At 45.7% G+C, this 17,013-nt stretch overlaps 1 protein-coding gene across 1 annotated transcript in view; it reads left to right on the top strand.

Moving 5' to 3' along the window:
* The window catches only part of PHYHIP (phytanoyl-CoA 2-hydroxylase interacting protein), a 17,028-nt gene extending 1,123 nt beyond the window's left edge, over window positions 1-15,905 (top strand). Inside the window, exons 2-5 of the mRNA XM_018570226.1 lie at window positions 7,570-7,745; window positions 9,108-9,282; window positions 10,416-10,533; window positions 15,254-15,905. Coding sequence (XP_018425728.1) covers window positions 7,578-7,745; window positions 9,108-9,282; window positions 10,416-10,533; window positions 15,254-15,779 — 987 coding nt within the window. The 5' untranslated portion in view covers window positions 7,570-7,577 and the 3' untranslated portion in view covers window positions 15,780-15,905. The remainder of the gene's footprint in view (window positions 1-7,569; window positions 7,746-9,107; window positions 9,283-10,415; window positions 10,534-15,253) is intronic.
* The last annotated feature ends 1,108 nt before the right edge of the window (window positions 15,906-17,013 follow it).

Raw genomic sequence — 17,013 nt, 5'->3', positions numbered from 1 at the left:
GCGGATTATTATTATTATTGTTATTTATTGGGTTTACTCATGTATTATTTTTCTGTTTATGCGTCACATTCTCCTCACTGTCACCCCAAATCACATATATCTCTCTATCTACCTATCTGTCTATCTATTTATCATCTATCTATCTATCATCTATCTATCTATCTATCTATCATCTATCTATCTATCTATCTATCTATCTATCTATCTATCTATCTATCTATCTATCTATCTATCATCTATCTATCTATCTATCTATCTATCTATCTATCATCTATCTATCTATCATCTATCTATCTATCATCTATCTATCTATGAATCTATCTATCATCTATCTATCTATCGATCTATATTATCTATCTATTGATCTATCTATGGGGGGGGGGCAGAGGGGGGCACGTGCTCCCGGGCGCTGGTCTGAAGAACATCCACAGACGGGAATGGCGTCTAAAGGAATGCCGGGGATGTCCTGTTTGATAAAACATAGGTGACGGCTGGAGGAGAGCAGAATATATTTCAATGACGCTGATGTTTTATCAAACAGGACATCCCCGGCATTCCTTCAGACGTGCATGTGGCTGCCTGGCCCTGGATGATCTGTACAAGCCTCAGTGCGGGCTCTGCAGGAGGCAGGGTGTCCTTCCAGTGACCAGGATCATGAGGCTGCATGGAGACAGAGCGGACAATCAGGAAGCAGGGGAGGGGGGCTTGTATTATCTGTGAGTAGTGAGTATACTTCTGTTTTTAGTCCTAAGTCCACTGTGTTGGAAAGTCCAGAGTCAAGTGCACGATTCCGCGCGCATTGCAGCGTGGTCAGGAGTCGCCTAGGTGTGCACCGATCGCGCTGTGGGTGCCATTATTTTGTAATGTCGCACCGGGCGGATTGCGTGGTTTCCTGCCGCTATTCCACCCGTGCTTCCAAACATGCCGCGCGTAGTGTATCGCAAAAAAAGGTACATGTACCTTTTTTCTGCGATTGCCCGCGGATGATTGACTGATGAAATCAATGGGGCATCGCGGCCTGCATTGAGACTCCACACAGCCCTCCTGAGACTCCATAAAGCCGTCCTGAGACTCCACACAGCCGTCCTGAGACCCTGCATATCCCTCCTGAGACATCAGGCCACCACCCTGGAGCAACACAGAGTATGTAGCTTCACATTATTCTGCGTTGCTACTAGGGGTGCGGAAATTAACGATTAATCCGTCGATCAAAATAATTTTGATCGATCAAAGTTCTTTTGATCCGTACTCACCTCTCCGCCGGCTTCCGGGTCTTCCGTCGGAGATCCGGTGACGTCACGGACATCGACGTCACCGGACTCCTCCCCCCTTCCCCGAGTGGCTCTGTCGGCTAACGAAGGGAAGGGGGGAGGAGTCGGGTGATGTAGTTGTCCGTGATGGGTAATGAAGGGAAGGAGGGAGGAGTCCGGTGACGTCACTGACATAGACTCCTCCCCCTTCCCTTCGTTACCTGACGGAATCACTTGGGCTGTGTGCGGTGACGCAGGTCTCCTCGGCCCATGCCCCTCCTTCTCTCTTCTCTTACCTTAGCCTCTTGCCAGTCTGCATTCCTGAAAGGCCGAAGCCCCCTCTCAGGCCAGCGTCCAGCCCCTCTCACGTATGCTTTTATCGGGCAGGCCTGGACCTGCCAACCCTATTGTGTCCCTTTCAGGTCAGACACAGCTGAGGGAGCAAAATACGCCAGCAAATAACAGTGGAGCTGCAATGCTATCAAGGTTGTTTATACCTGTTTACGTCCTCCGTCTCCTGGCGAGAGCATAATTAATAGCTTCTATTGTCATCTTACGATGGATGCAGTTCATAATGCCCCTTTAAAGTTAAGCCTTGATTGTATCTGGCATCCTCGGGCTTTATCACTTGTATGCGGTGTGATATTTTTGCTGAGGCTTTTAAAGAGCCAGCATTTCTGTTTCTGCCTCTCGTATAATCATTTTTAAAGGGGTTATCAAAACCAACAACACTGTCCATATGGCATACTTCAGCAGGCCATGCAGGGTAAAGCAACAGGTAGCCAGCCCAACAGTGGTGAGACCCCACAAAGCCATGGTGAGACCCCATGGAGCCCTGGTGAGACCAGGGCTCTGTGGGATCTTGCCAGGGCTCTGTGGGATCTTGCCAGGGCTCTGTGGGGTCTTGCCAGGGCTCTGTGGGTCTAACAAGGCTGTTTAGACCCCACAGAGCCCTGCTACCCTGGTGAGGCCCCCTCAAAGCTCTGGTAAGACCCCCCTCTGTATGTGCGTTATAATTAATCGAAATTAGTCGATTAATCGGTTTAAAAGAATTTCGATTAATCGAACAGGAACATTTTAATAATTACCAGCCCTAGTTGCTATATAATGTATTGCTGGGATCTGTAGTCCTCTATAGCTGGTGGTATTCTGCATTGCTGTATAATGTATTGCTATGTGGTGGGCCTCCATGGTGGATCAGTGGCTTTAGACCCACTTCTGTGCTCTCTTCTTTTGGTGCGGCAGCACTCCTCCTGAACCACCATAGAGTTTGAAATCACTCAAGTCTTTCCTCCAGACAGATTAGAAGGGGCACCGACGGGAAAATTTAAGCAGGCCCAGAAATGGCTCCTAAATTAACAAAGCAGCACTGGAGAATGAGGTGATTTGAAGGTGGATCAGGAGGGGAAAACATAGGCACGGGAAGAGTTTGTCTAGACCAGGGGTAGGCAACCTTGACTCTCCAACTGTGCTGAAACTACAAATCCCATAAGGCATTGCAAGCCACAGGCATGACTCCCAGAGGCATTTGTTTTATTTCAGTTTAATGTATAATTTGCAGTGTAGTGTAGTTTTTAAGGTCGCGGCCCCCCCTGTGCACTTGGTACCTTCCTGAGAAGAGGAGGGAGACACTGACTGGTGCTGGGAGGGGAGGAAGAGGAGAGAGACACTGACCAACGCTGGGGGGGAGAGGAGACGAGAGAGACACTGGGGGGAGGAGGAGAGAGACAACAACTTACGCTAGGGGAGGGGGGAGACACTGACCGACGTTGGGGTCCCTTAAAAATTTCCTCGGCCAAAAAGGGGACACGAGTGGAGAAAGTTTAAGAAGGCCTGGTCTAGAGCATTAAACGATCGATTGATTTTTGGGGTGGGGGGTGCCAATGAAAGACCTGCCCCTGGGCGCCTCATTTTTTACACAAATAGAGCTTTCGTTTGGTACTTTTTATATAAATGAAAAAAGACCAAACATTGTGGGAAAAAATTATATTTTCTACTTTTAGTTATACAAAATATCAAACAAAATCAAATTTCTTCCTAAAATTAGGCCAAAATGTATTCTGCTAAATGTTTTTGTTAAAAAAACTCCCAATAAGTGTATAGTAAAAGGTTTATGTGAATTGGTAGGTACTAGGGATGCACCGATATATCGGCCGCCGAAACATATCGGCCGAAAATGGCACTTTTGGCTAAATGCCGAAAGAGATACATCGGCGCATCCCTGGTTTCTTTTCTCCCCGCTTGGCGCTGCTTTGTGTTCCAGCGGGGAGAAAAGAAAGTGACAGCCGGCCGAGCGCTGCAGGACGAGAGCGCTGTGAACGGCCGGCGTCTCTCCTCCCACACCGCTCAGCCGCCTATCACAGTCCGGCAGAGCGGTGTGTGGACGGAGACATCCAGCGCTGTCACAGGAGGCTGTGCTCTCCTCCCACAGCACTCAGCCGCCTATAACAGTCCGGCAGAGCGGTGTGTGGGCTGAGACAGCCAGCGCTGTCACAGGAGGCTGAGCTCACCTCCCTGCTCCGCTCGATCAGCCTCCTGTGACAGCGTGTCAGAGAGGAGAGCGAGCACAAACACTCAGTGATCAGTGATCGCTAAGTGTTTGTAGATAATTGAGGACATGGTATGTTAACTATATCCTCAATTATGAATGAATGGGAGTGATCTACATCACCTCCTGTCCATTCATGATTGTAGTTATAGTAAACATACCATGTCCTCATGTTATGAATGAACAGGAACACTCATGTAGGATTCCTGTTCATTGATAACTGGGGATACAGAAAAAGAGATTGAGGACTTTGTGTCCTCAATCTCTTTTTCTATTTTAAAAGGGAAACATCAGGAGTCTGTTTAGACCCCCAATATTTCGGTGCAAAGGTATGTCGCTACATATGAATGGGGCCTTAAGGTACCTGAATGTATTTTTAAGTTTTAACTCCTGAGTTTACTGTCACTTTAATAATAAACTGGAAGGGACCTCTGCTTCTATTCTCGGTGCATCACTAGAGGGATCCCATCAGGAAGAAGGAGGTCCTGATCCCTCTATATACCGTAGATCTTTAGTTATCACTAGAGGGATCCCCAGCAGGAGGAAGGAGGTCCTGATCCCTCTATATAGATCTTTAGTTATCACTAGAGGGATCCCCAGCAGAAGCATGGAGGTCCTGATCCCTCTATATAGATCTTTATTATCACTAGAGGGATCACCAGCAGGAGGAAGGAGGTCCTGATTCCTCTATATAGATCTTTATTATCACTAGAGGGATCTCCAGCAGGGAGGAAGGAGGTCCTGATCCCTCTATATAGATCTTTATTATCACTAGAGGGATCTCCAGCAGGGAGGAAGGAGGTCCTGATCCCTCTATATAGATCTTTAGTTATCACTAGAGGGATCTCCAGCAGGAGGAAGGAGGTCCTGATTCCTCTATATAGATCTATAGTTATCACTAGAGGGATCCCCAGCAGAAGCATGGAGGTCCTGATCCCTCTATATAGATCTTTAGTTATCACTAGAGGGATCCCCAGCAGGAGGAAGGAGGTCCTGATCCCTCTATATAGATCTTTATTATCACTAGAGGGATCTCCAGCAGGGAGGAAGGAGGTCCTGATCCCTCTATATAGATCTTTATTATCACTAGAGGGATCTCCAGCAGGAGGAAGGAGGTCCTGATTCCTCTATATAGATCTTTTTTTTTTTAACAGGTAAATCTCTATATAGATCTTTAGTTATCACTAGAGGGATCCCCAGCAGAAGCATGGAGGGCCTCATCCCCTTTCACTAGAGGGGTCCCCAGCAGGAGGAAGGAGGTCCTGATCTCTCCATATAGATCTTTATTATCACTAGAGGGATCCCAAGCAGGAGGAAGGAGGTCCTGATCCCTCTAAATCGATCTTTAGTTATCACTAGAGGGATCCCCAGCAGGAGTAAGGAGGCCCTGATCCCTCTATATAGATCTTTAGTTATCACTAGAGGGATTCCCAGCAGAAGCATGGAGGTCCTGATCCCTCTATACAGATCTTTAGTTATCTCTAGAGGGATCTACAGCAGGAGGAAGGAGGTCCTGATCCCTCTATATAGATCTTTAGTTATCACTAGAGGGATCTCCAGCAGGAGGAAGGAGGTCCTGATCCCTCTATATCGATCTTTAGTTATCACCACGGGTATTTCAAGCAGGAGGAAGGAGGTCCTGATCCCTCTATATAGATCTTTAGTTATCGCTAGAGGGATCCCCAGCAGGAGGAAAGAGGTCCTGATCCCTCTATATAGATCTTTAGTTATCGCTAGAGGGATCCCCAGCAGGAGGAAAGAGGTCCTGATCCCTCTATATAGATCTTTAGTTATCGCTAGAGGGATCCCCAGCAGGAGGAAAGAGGTCCTGATCCCTCTATATCGATCTTTAGTTATCACTAGGGGTATTTCAAGCAGGAGGAAGGAGGTCCCGATTCCTCTATATAGATCTTTAGTTATCACTAGAGGTATCCCCAGCAGGAGGAAGGAGGTCCCGATTCCTCTATATAGATCTTTAGTTATCACTAGAGGGATCTCCAGCAGGAGGAAGGAGGTCCCGATTCCTCTATATAGATCTTTAGTTATCCCTAGAAGGATCTCCAGCAGGAGGAAGGAGGTCCCGATTCCTCTATATAGATCTTTCGTTATCACTAGAGGGATCACCAGCAGGAGGAAGGAGGTCCTGATCCCTCTATATAGATCTTTAGTTATCACTAGAGGGATCTCCAGCACCTTCTAACCAGGTTATCCCAGGCATTGTCAAAATGCTGTCTTGAAATACAGTACTGTATATGGGAACAGTGAGTGTACATCAATCTATAAATATATTTTAGCCTTTGAACACTTTTTATTCTTTTCTTTAAACATCAGCGTCATATGCAGATGCATTAATAAATGCCAAAGAACATAATTACAGGCTGCATTGTTAGAAGACAATAATTGAGTTTATTGTGCAGTAACAGAAGGATTTTAGTGTCGAGTTGGTCTATTAGTCGTAAATGAATAATTCAGTCTTTCAAGTGGCAAAATGTCCTCAGTAACAAAGGTGAAAGGAAAAGGTCCACGTTAGTTTTTGTAACAAGTGTTCATGAGCTGTGCTGATGTTACATGGATTCCTTACTTTAATGTACTGTGTTTCACAGCAGCTGATTATTATTACATAATATTTATACAGGATTTATATAGCGCCAACAGTTTGCGCAGCGCTTTACAATATAGTGAAGACATTACAATCACAATACAAGACAAGATGGGAAGGAGGGCCCTGCCCCTGGGGGCTTACAATGTAAAAGGGAGGGGCAAGTGATACATGAGGAGGTAGCTGCGAGGGGATGAATTATTTGACAATGTGATTACTGTATCGCATGCCTGCCGACTCCCTGCATTCAGGGGCGGTAGGGGGCTTGGCAGTGCACCAAAATCAATGGCACCGCAGCAAACCCCCTGCCCGCAGTGCGATCGCTCGCACCAGAACGCTTGGCACTACAATGCCTGTGTTCTGGTCCAGTGTGGGGATGACTTGCTTGAGAACGTGATGGTTGAGTTGTTAGGTTGAGGTGGGATCGGCTTCCCTAAAGAGATGAGTCTTAAGGGATCGCCTAAAGGCAGTCAGAGTGGGAGACAGTCAGACAGGTTGGGGTAAAGAGTTCCAGAGGATGGGAGAGACTCTAGAGAAGTTGCAGGGGCGAGCATGGGAGGAGTTGACGAGGGAGCTGGAAAGCGGGAGGTCTTTGGAAGAGCGTAGGGGATAGTTAGGGTGATACTTTGAGACAAGGTTTGAGATATAGCCGGGGGCAGAGTTGTTGTTAATATTTTGAATTTGATCTGATTTGCTGATATTGGAAGGGGAGTTCCAGTCAAACAGTTAAAGAAGTATTAGACCCTCAGTAGAATGATGTGATGCTCATTTCTTATTCTCCACCTAGGTCTGGTGTGCTATGCGGTTGCAAGCATAAGAAGGGACTATAGGGTCTGCTCTCTTCCTCCTGCCTGCTCTTTGCACTACTATAGTGAAAATCATCATACTGATATTGCCCACACTGACCTCTCGGTCCCCGCAGGATCACCCAAGCACAAACCCCTTACCATCATCTTACAGAGCAGGCACTCCCACTGCAAGCCTCATGCCAACTGCCAACTTTCAGCTGATTTGGGGCTACTCTGTTTAAAGGCCGATTTTTAGCTTAACCGAGAAGAGATTTCATGACTTTCACAAGACCAGATGAGTGGAATGTGCTCTCTTTTTATATATTTGCCACCGATTCTAATAATAATAGACCTTTGCATCCTCTGTGTCTCTCTGTCTTCCAGCACAGGTCATGGAGCCTCCTCTTACTGCTCCACATGGTATCCAGATTAGCGACATAACCTGCGACTCATTCCGGGTGTCCTGGGAGATGCCGCCATATGATGCCAGGAGGGTAACGCACTATTTCATAGACCTGAACAAGACAGGCGGGCAGAAGGAGAACAAGTTCAAACATCGGGTGAGTAACATGCTTTCCTTCTATACAAATGCAAAGTCCAGCTCTCGATAAAATTTACTTTTTATTTTTTGATAGAGTGTAGAAGAGTTAGAACATATGTTAACTATTAACTGCTGCCTGTGTCCACCTTTAGGAGCTTTCTCTACTTCCTGTCTATTTGAAGGGTGTAAGACAGAACAGGAAGTGAATTTCTTTACTTCCTGTCTGTTTTCAGGGTGTAAAAGAGAAGAGGAAGCAAATTTCACTACTTCCTGCCTATTTGAAGGATGTAAGACAAAAAAGGAAGAGAATGTTTCTACTTCCTGTCTATTTGAAGGGTGTAAGATAAAAGAGGAAGGGAATTTCTCTACTTCCTGTCTATTTGAATAGTGTAAGACAGAACAGGAAGTGAATTTCCCTACTTCCTGTCTATTTGCAGGGTGTAAGACAGAAGAGAGAGTGAATTTCTCCACTTCCCATCTATTTGAAGGGTATACGATAGTAGAAGAAGTGAATTTCTGTACTTCCCATCTATTTGAAAGGTGTAAGACAAAAGAGGAAGTGAATTTCCTTATTTCCTGTCTATTCAAAGGCTGTAAAAGAGAAGTGAATTTCTCTACTTCCTGTCTATTTGCAGGGTGTAAGACAGAAGAGGAAGTGAATTTCTCGACTTCCTGTCTATTTGAGGGGTGTAAGACAGAAGAGGAAGTGAATTTCCTTATTTCCTGTTTATTCTAAGGCTGTAAAAGAGAAAGGAATTTCTCTACTCCCTGTCTATTTGAAGGATGTAAGACTGAAGAGAAAGGGAATTCCTATACTTCTTGTCTATTTGAATTTTGTTAGACAGAAAAGGAAGTGAATTTCTCTATTTCCTGTCTGTTTAATGGGTTTAAGATAGAAAAGGATGTGAATGTTTTTACTTCCAGTCTATTTGAAGGGTATAAGAAACAAGATGTAGTAAATGTCTCTACTTTGCATCTATTTGAAGGGTGTAAGATGGAAAAGGAAATGAATGTCTCTACTTCCTGTGTTTTTGAATGGTGTAAGGCAGAAGAGAAAGTAAATTTAACTAGTTCCCTTTTATCTGAAGGATGTAAGAAGAGGAAGTGATATTTTTCTACTTCCTGTCTATTTGAAGGGTGTAAGACAGAACAGGAAATGAGGGGGGTACAAGTAGAACAGGAAGAGGAATCCCTCCTATGGGGACAGATAGCATTTCAGAAATCTAATTGATGACAGGGGAATATAAACCCCGACATCCCCATTCTATGAAAACGATAAAAAAAAGAATGAGTTGGGCTTCGAAAAATCTGTGACACTTGTATTACGAATGTATGAAAGTGGCTGTTACATGTCTCCCTTGTGGTCTTCTGTTGATTGAAGGATGTTCCCACCAAACTGGTTGCGAAAGCAGTGGTCCTGCCTATGACGGTGCGTGGTCACTGGTTCCTGAGCCCCCGGACAGAGTACACGCTGGCCGTGCAGACCGCGGTGAAACGCAGTGACGGGGAGTACACTATATCTGGGTGGAGCGAGACACTGCGCTTCTGTACAGGGGGTAAGAGACATAAACACGTGGCTGATAATGATATATAGTATGCACAGTGTATAAGGACAGACATCACACTCGCCTTTCTTTATAAAAAGCCGGCAAATAAAAGGAGAACTTCAATTTTATTTCCGCTTTTCAATATCACATTCAAAAATATCACATTATTCTAATTAACTTGCCATTTGCTAATTTTTCATATATGGTATGTCACATATTTTGCTACATCTGCCTTGTTCAAAATATTCAAATCTGACGTTAAAGCCAAATTCTAGGAAAAAGTGATAGTTAACACCAGTGACGTGCGGTCAGGGGAGGCGGAGCATCACCTAGTATTATGATGAAAAAAGGTGTCAGCTTCAAGTCTGCTTCAGCCAGCTTTTTCTCCATTCAGATCGGCTTGTTACAGGTTACAGAGAAGAGAAATCCTCCCCACTGTGTAACCTGTCATGGAAATCCTCCCCGCTGTGTGACCTGTCATGGACGGAGCACTGGATGTTTATTACAGGCAGTGCTGCATCCAGCATTTGACAGGTAGTTAGGTTACACAGTAGCGGCCTTTCTCACTGCTTATGTAACCTAACTTGGTGTGGCAAGAGCTGTCACAGCCTCTACTCTGTGTTAGAGGCGTGAGCTCTGTAGATGGCTTGGGCCAATAGCAAAGCACCGTTGGTCCAAGCTGTCCAGTCAAAAACAAAGAAAAAAAACCCAGTGAAGACATCGATCTCGATGCCTCACCAGTGACTCACCAGTGAGGAGCAGGGAGGCTCCTTCCTGTCTCCTCCCCACAAAGCTTGGTTACTGAGCTGGGGGCGGAGCTTCGATGGGATGGGGAATGCAGCTTCGGTGGGACGGGCCAGAGCTATGACGGGCTGGGGGATGACTTACCCAGCACAGAAGTCACGGCACGTGGGGAGTGAGGGACCACCTCCTCTGACATGATGCACTTTATTGTTAATGTTTTATTAAATCGTTACCGAAATGTTACAAATATGGAGCTAAATTATTTTCAGACTGGAGCAAAATGTCGCGGCCATCTTTGTTTCTTCACATTGTTGTGTCACATAATTGAGTTATATTCACAATGAAAACCTAAAGAAGCAAGATAATTCCACATTTGTGCACCCCATGTTCCCACACAGATTATGCCATGGAGCAGGTGCAGCAGTTGAAGGAGAAGGCGGAGGGGATTGCGGGCCGGATGTTGTCATTCCAGGTCTTCTACCGGAATCAGACGGCGGAGTACTTCCAGCACGCCAGGTGCCAGATAAGTGATTCTAGCAGCTTTTCTGCTGGAATTAATAAAACAAATCCTCAATTAGGCGCTCCAGCTGTGAAAACATATAACAACCAATCAGAATTCAGTTTACTAGTAAAAGCTAAAATCTCATTGGTTGTTTTGGGTTACTGCACGTTACATGTCATTCTTACTCTTTGTGTTGGGTTACCGAGTGTACAATGATGTCTATTTCCAGCACTTGGCTTCGTGTGAGTTTCATTCAGCTTGTCCTGTCTGCTGAGAGCTTATGTAGCACTGACCATCGAAGGAGCTGCTGTTTTATATGGGTCCTTGTAAACTTCCAACTGGTGGTTTGCCCTGTTGCTGCACTCCGACACTCCCCGACCCACCAATGGGGACAAACAAACTTTCACTCCATCAATCTTCTTTTTGCTATTTTATTGGCTCAGTTGTCCAGGAAAGACGGGGTTACTGTACAGGATATCCCAAACGGCGTAAACTCCTTAGTGATTGGACAATAGTCATAACCTTCAACATTGTATCTTCTCACTCTGTCTACTGAGGAACACTCACCAGACACAGGTAGAAGCAAAGAATGTCCTGGGCTTAGTAGAAGCCCAGTGAACACAGATAATGTAAACGAGCAAAGCTCAAGCTGGCTACAGCCCAGCTGCAAACACTAAGGGGGTTATTCACTATGGAGCCAAAGGATACAGGATAGCTTCGGTTGATCCTTAGGCACTCAGTCAAACCGAAGGGCTGCTGTACTGGCTAATCACAAAAGCCCGTATAGCAGCCGAAGGCAGCCGACCAGCTCAGCCAAGCCGAAGGCATATGCTTTGGCCCGACTGTGCCGAAGTCGCAGCTGAAGCACGGTGAAAGGTTGGCCGAAACCGACCCATCTCCACGCAAATTAAGTTGGGTGGAGCCAGCCGTGATCTCACGGCTGGCTGTACCCAGTTGTAATGACAGATCAGCGTCCCTAAACGGCCTGGGGGCGCTGATCTGTCATTAAACAATAACAACTGGGCGGAGCCGTCGGTGACATCACGGCCGGCTCCGACCAGTTGTTATTCATTGGCCGGGAGCTGCTAGAAGACTCTGGCAGGTGCCGGCCAACAGGAAACAGTTGGGCGGAGCTAGCTGTCACTGCTAGCTCCGCCCAATTGTTTTTCTTTTGCCGATATCTTGCCGGCGTTTTTTAAAATTATTTTGAATTATTTTATTTTTTTCCTTTTTAAACAATTTTTTTTTAACATTCATTTCACTTTTTATATACTGCTTGTTACCTCTGAGGTACCGAGCAGAGTAGCATTCCGCTGTTCACTTACTGCCGTTCGGTCCCTATGAGAACAGGGGCGAACGGAAGTGAGTGAGCTGCCGGGGCTTCGACTTAGTCGATCCAGATGTTGGATCGTATGAGTTTAAGTTGTTCTGCACTTGCCGAGCATGTTCGGCTGACCAGAGTGCAGCCGAAGGCAGCCGATGTACAGCTGATTTTAGCCGATGTGCAGCTGAAATAAGCCATACAAGCCAGAAGTGAATAGCAGAACAGCGTTCGCCTCACGTGACTTCGGCTTGGTTATTTACTCGGCTGCCTTCGGCAGCTTTGTGAATAACCCTGTAAAGTTAGACTAGGGACACTCCAGTTTAAGGCAGTGTCCCAACATGTGAATGACATGGATTTATTAGTGAGTGGGATTTTCCTGTAGGTAGTTGGGGATGTTCTCTTGGAGTTATGGCAGCTGCAATGAGCAGTGTAAACAGAAGCTGGGACAGGAATGGCGGTAACCTGGAAAAACTAGCAGGAACAAATATGGAGGTGCTTGCTGAGCAGTCTGAGTCATACGAATGCCATTAGAGTTAGTGGATGAAGTGGAATGAAATTAACCCATTTTGGACAACAACATCTAGAACAGTCTTTGTTGTTAAATAAGAAACCTCCAGCAAGCGGTTGATGTCATGGTACTAAGGGGCTAAAAATCTCACCTGTATTTGAGCCTTTGTACAGTACTAAACTTCCAATGAACCCCTTCCCTGCAATTCACCTAATACTCAGGGCTGTCCCTACAATATTTTATGCCTGAGGCCAGGGGGGTTAGGGGGTGCTGGTGCTGTTAGTGAATGGTTTTCCCATTCACTGGGTGTCCTGCTCAGTTACTGGTGGCCGGTAACATCAGTAGCTGGCTGGGAAGAGGGACAGAGCATCACAGGTTGCTAAGAGCTTTTAGCAACCTGGGATGCTGAACTATTTAAAATATAACCGAGCAGAATACATATAGTGATCAATAACATATCAGTAGATATAGCCGATTCCGAGTATTTGGGCTCATACTCGCCCAAATGCTCCAATACTTACCCCCGATACCAGAACTTCCAGTCAGAGGAAGATTTCCTCTGACCGGCACTGCCCCGAAGGAACATGGAGCCATCTTCCCGGCCAATCAGAAAGCCCGGTGGCGACTTCCTGATTTTCTCCGGGAACCCTGCTCAATGCTGTTTGGCTGGCTCAATGCTGAGTGGCCGGGAAGCCAGCTTCCCAGCCAATCACGATTGAGCTGGCCGACCAGCATAGAGCCAGCTTCCTGGCCAATCAGGAAGCCAGCTCCATACTCCCGGAAGTACCAGTAGCAGTATTCGGTATCGATGAGTACCGAAAAGGTAAATATCGGTACTCGTACTCAATACCGAAAAACCGGTATCGTTGCATGCCTAATAGAAATCATAAAAATAGTACCCACACATGAAATATCTTGGAAAATCATAATAAGGTCTAATTTTGATTGCTACACCTTATTTACACTATACAGCCAAAGGTTTGTGGACACCTGACCATCTTACCTGCAGTAAATGGGCAAAAGTATGTGGCCACACGTTCAGATTGAGTTTAGGAGTATCACTTGAAGGGTACTGTTAATGGTCCAACATAAAAATATACTTTAGACAATTGTATGCTTCCTGGAAGTTCCTGCCATATGGTAAAGAGTTTGAAGAAGACCATTTTCTGTTCCAGCATGCTGTGCCCGTGTACTAAGCTAGATCTATTAAGACATGGTTTGATGAGCTTGGAGAGGTGAAATTTGAGTGCATGCACAGGGCCTTGACCTAAACCCTAATGAACATCTTTGGGATGAATTGGAATGCTCGTTGTGAGACAGGTCTTCTGGACCAAGAGCATTACCTACGGACACAAATGCTTTTTAACTGAATGGGCATAAATTCCCACTGATACACTACAAAATCTTATGGGAATTGTTCCCAGAAGAGTGGAGGCCGTTGTACCTGAAAAGTAAGGGATGGGCAACTCAATATTAATGCCCATGGCTTTGGAATGGGATGTCTAGCAAGCTCATATAGTTGTGACAGTCAGGTGTCTTCAAAAGTTTGGCCAGTGGGATGTCCAATATGCTCATATACACTATATTGCCAAAAGTATTAGGACACCCCTCCAAATTATTGGATTCAGGTGTTCTGTGAAATTTCCTGGCTACTAAATATTCTGCGGTCACCTGTTACTGGTATTATAACAAAGTGGAAGCAACTGGGAACAACAGTAACTCAGCCACGAAGTGGTAGGCCACGTAAAATGACAGAGCGGGATCAGCGCATGCTGAAGCGCACAGTGCGCAGAAGTCGCCAACTGTCTGCAGAGTCAATAGCTACAGACCTCCAAACTTCGTGTGGCCTTCAGATTGGCACAACAACAATGCGTAGAGAGCTTCATGGAATGGGTTTCCATGGCCGAGTAGCTGCATCCAATCCTTACATCACCAAGTGCAATGCGAAGCATGGGATGCCGTGGTGTAAAGCACGCCGCCACTGGACTCTAGAGAAGTGGAGGCGTGTTCTCTGGAGTGACCAATCACGCTTCTCTGTCCGGCAATCTGATGGACGTGTCTGGGTTTGGTGGTTGCCAGGAGAACGGTACTTGCCTGACTGCATTGTGCCAAGTGTAAAGTTTGGGGAGGGGGGATAATGGGCGGGGGCTTGTTTTTCTGGGGTTGGGCTTGGCCCCTTAGTTCCAGCGAATGGAACTCTTAAGGCATCAGCACACCAAGACATTTTAGACAATTTCATGCTCCCAACTTTGTGGGAACAGTTTGGGGATGACCCCTTCCTGTTCCAACATGACTGCCCACAGTGCACAAAGCAAGGTCCATAAAGACATTATTGGGGGAGTTAGGGGTGGAGGAACATGACTGGTCTGCACAGAGTCCTGACCTCAACCCAATAGAACGCGTTTGGGATGAATTAGAGCGGAGACTGCGAGCCCGGCCTTCTCCTCCAACATCAGTACCTGACCTCACAAATGGTCCAACATTCCCATAGACACACTCCTAAACCTTGTGGACGCCTTCCCAGAAGAGTTGAAGCTGTTATAGCAGCAAAGGGCGGAGCCAACACAATACCGAACCCTACGGACTAAGACTGGGATGCCATTAAAGTTCATGTGCGTGTAAAGGCCGGCGTCCCAATACTTTTGGCAATATAGTGTAGGTGTGATGGTCAGGTGTCTACAAATATTTGGCCATATAGCATATGTATGGCCAAGTTCATATAGCGTGAAATGTGCAAGTCTGCTTTTTCCTTTACTGTGTCTATACTGATTGACCCTCGAGGTTCCAGAGTGTTGTTACTACAAGGATTACAGACCCTCTGCTCATACTGTACACTTTTAATGGACATACTGTGTGAAGTCACACATTTTGTGTTGATTAATTCTGTTTTCAATTTTGACAGGGACAAGTGGGGAGACCTGATGCTTCCATCCTTAAAAGACAAAGGTGGAAGCCATGGATCACCCATCAGCAGTGCACTTCATGGTGTGTTTTTCAGCTGCAACACAGAGTTTAACACTGGCCTGCCACAAAATGACTCACCCTATGGGAGGTGGAGGATTACTGTACCTGCCGGGCATCTCTTTAATGAAGGGACAAATCTTTACTTTGCCGACTTCTATTGCATGTACAGCGCCTATCACTATGCCATTCTGGTGTTGGCACCTCGAGGCTCTCAAGGAGATATCTTCTGCAGCGCCCGCTTACCACTTCTGGACCCGAAGAACAACCCTTTCCTGACCCGGGGTGAGCAGGGCACTTACTGGCACGCACAAGATCTTATCCTTGAAATATTCTACACTGAACCAGTGCCCCTGGGCATGGGCCAACTATCAGAGATCAAAGGGCATCAGTTGATGAGCCTTTCAACAGCAAACGCCAAGAAGGACCCGAGCTGCAAGGTGTGCAACATTTTCGGAGGGCGCTAGGGGAGGCGCACGTAGTTTGTCAGCAGTGTTTGTTATGTGGCTTACGGTGTTGAAAGTGTAACTAGTGCATTTCCAAAACCAATCCCCATAGAACACCTAGCCCACATGCAGGCAGACGTGACAAACTGAAGAATAACGGGCAGCTTAGTGGTTCTTCCCTTGAAACAAAATGGGCTTCCCAGTGCTGAATAGGCAGTACAATGATCAGAGCATTGTTCAGAACCAGTGATTTCACATGTCAAAATGTTTCATCAGAAATAGCAAATCACCACTGATGACTCAAATAGGCGGACGATTGCCCCGCCACTGGCCTGGGTTTGTCACCTGATCCTGAGTCCTTATATTATTATATCACAAAGAACTATTGGTGGGAATTTATCAAAACTGGAGCAGACAAAATCTGGAGCAGCTGTGCAAGGCAACCAATCAGCTTCTCTCTCCAGTTTGTTCAGTTAAGTTTTGAAAATCAAAGAGAGAAGCTGATTGGTTGCCATGCACAGTGTATAAGTTTATGTGTCACTTCAATGGCAGGAAGACGAGGGCTGCGACTTGTATGAGAACAGTGGCCATCTCCCAAGGTTCTCTCCATAAATACTCCGGCAATAATAGAACTTGCCTACTGTTTTCTATGGCCAGCTTTGTCCTTTTAGTAAATTAGAATTTATACAACCAGTTTGTAGGCTCATCCTTTTTTTGGTAGCTTAAAATAGTTAAGTTTTGAAAATCAAAGAGAGAAGCTGATTGGTTGCCATGCACAGCTGCTCCAGTTTTTGTCTGCTCCAGTTTTGATAAATTCTCCCCTCTATGTGTATTGCTCAACAACAATCAATAAGATAAAAATGTTCATTCTCCAGTTATCATTCTTCAGCTCAGGATTGAATTTACTGGCTGTTGTGATGCAACACAGACTGACTTGGGTGTAGTAATAAAAAGGGAATGAAAGGAGTAATGTTAGGCATTAATAGCCTTCACCAGCAATTGCTAATGCTATCTAATGAGCTGAAGCCAGAGAGTCATCCTAATTTACTATGCATAAGATTTATTCCTTTTACAGTCAGATTCAGAATGTTCTTCACAGTGCATCTGGGTCTGCTATCCCATCATTCTATCCTGACCAGCCTCCTTCTCTGAGAACTATAGAGGTGATCGCTGGAACTACTGAACATAAGCGTGATGTCAGCATTAGTAAGGCTTCATCTTTTATACAATGGGAAAAGGAATATACTATATCTAT

Source organism: Nanorana parkeri, unplaced genomic scaffold, assembly GCF_000935625.1.
Source record: "Nanorana parkeri isolate BGI_ZX_2015 unplaced genomic scaffold, ASM93562v1 scaffold1480, whole genome shotgun sequence".
Classification (NCBI taxonomy): Eukaryota; Metazoa; Chordata; class Amphibia; order Anura; family Dicroglossidae; genus Nanorana; species Nanorana parkeri.
The sequence above is the reverse complement of the archived record's forward strand: the minus strand, read 5'-3'. Positions and strand labels throughout refer to the sequence as shown.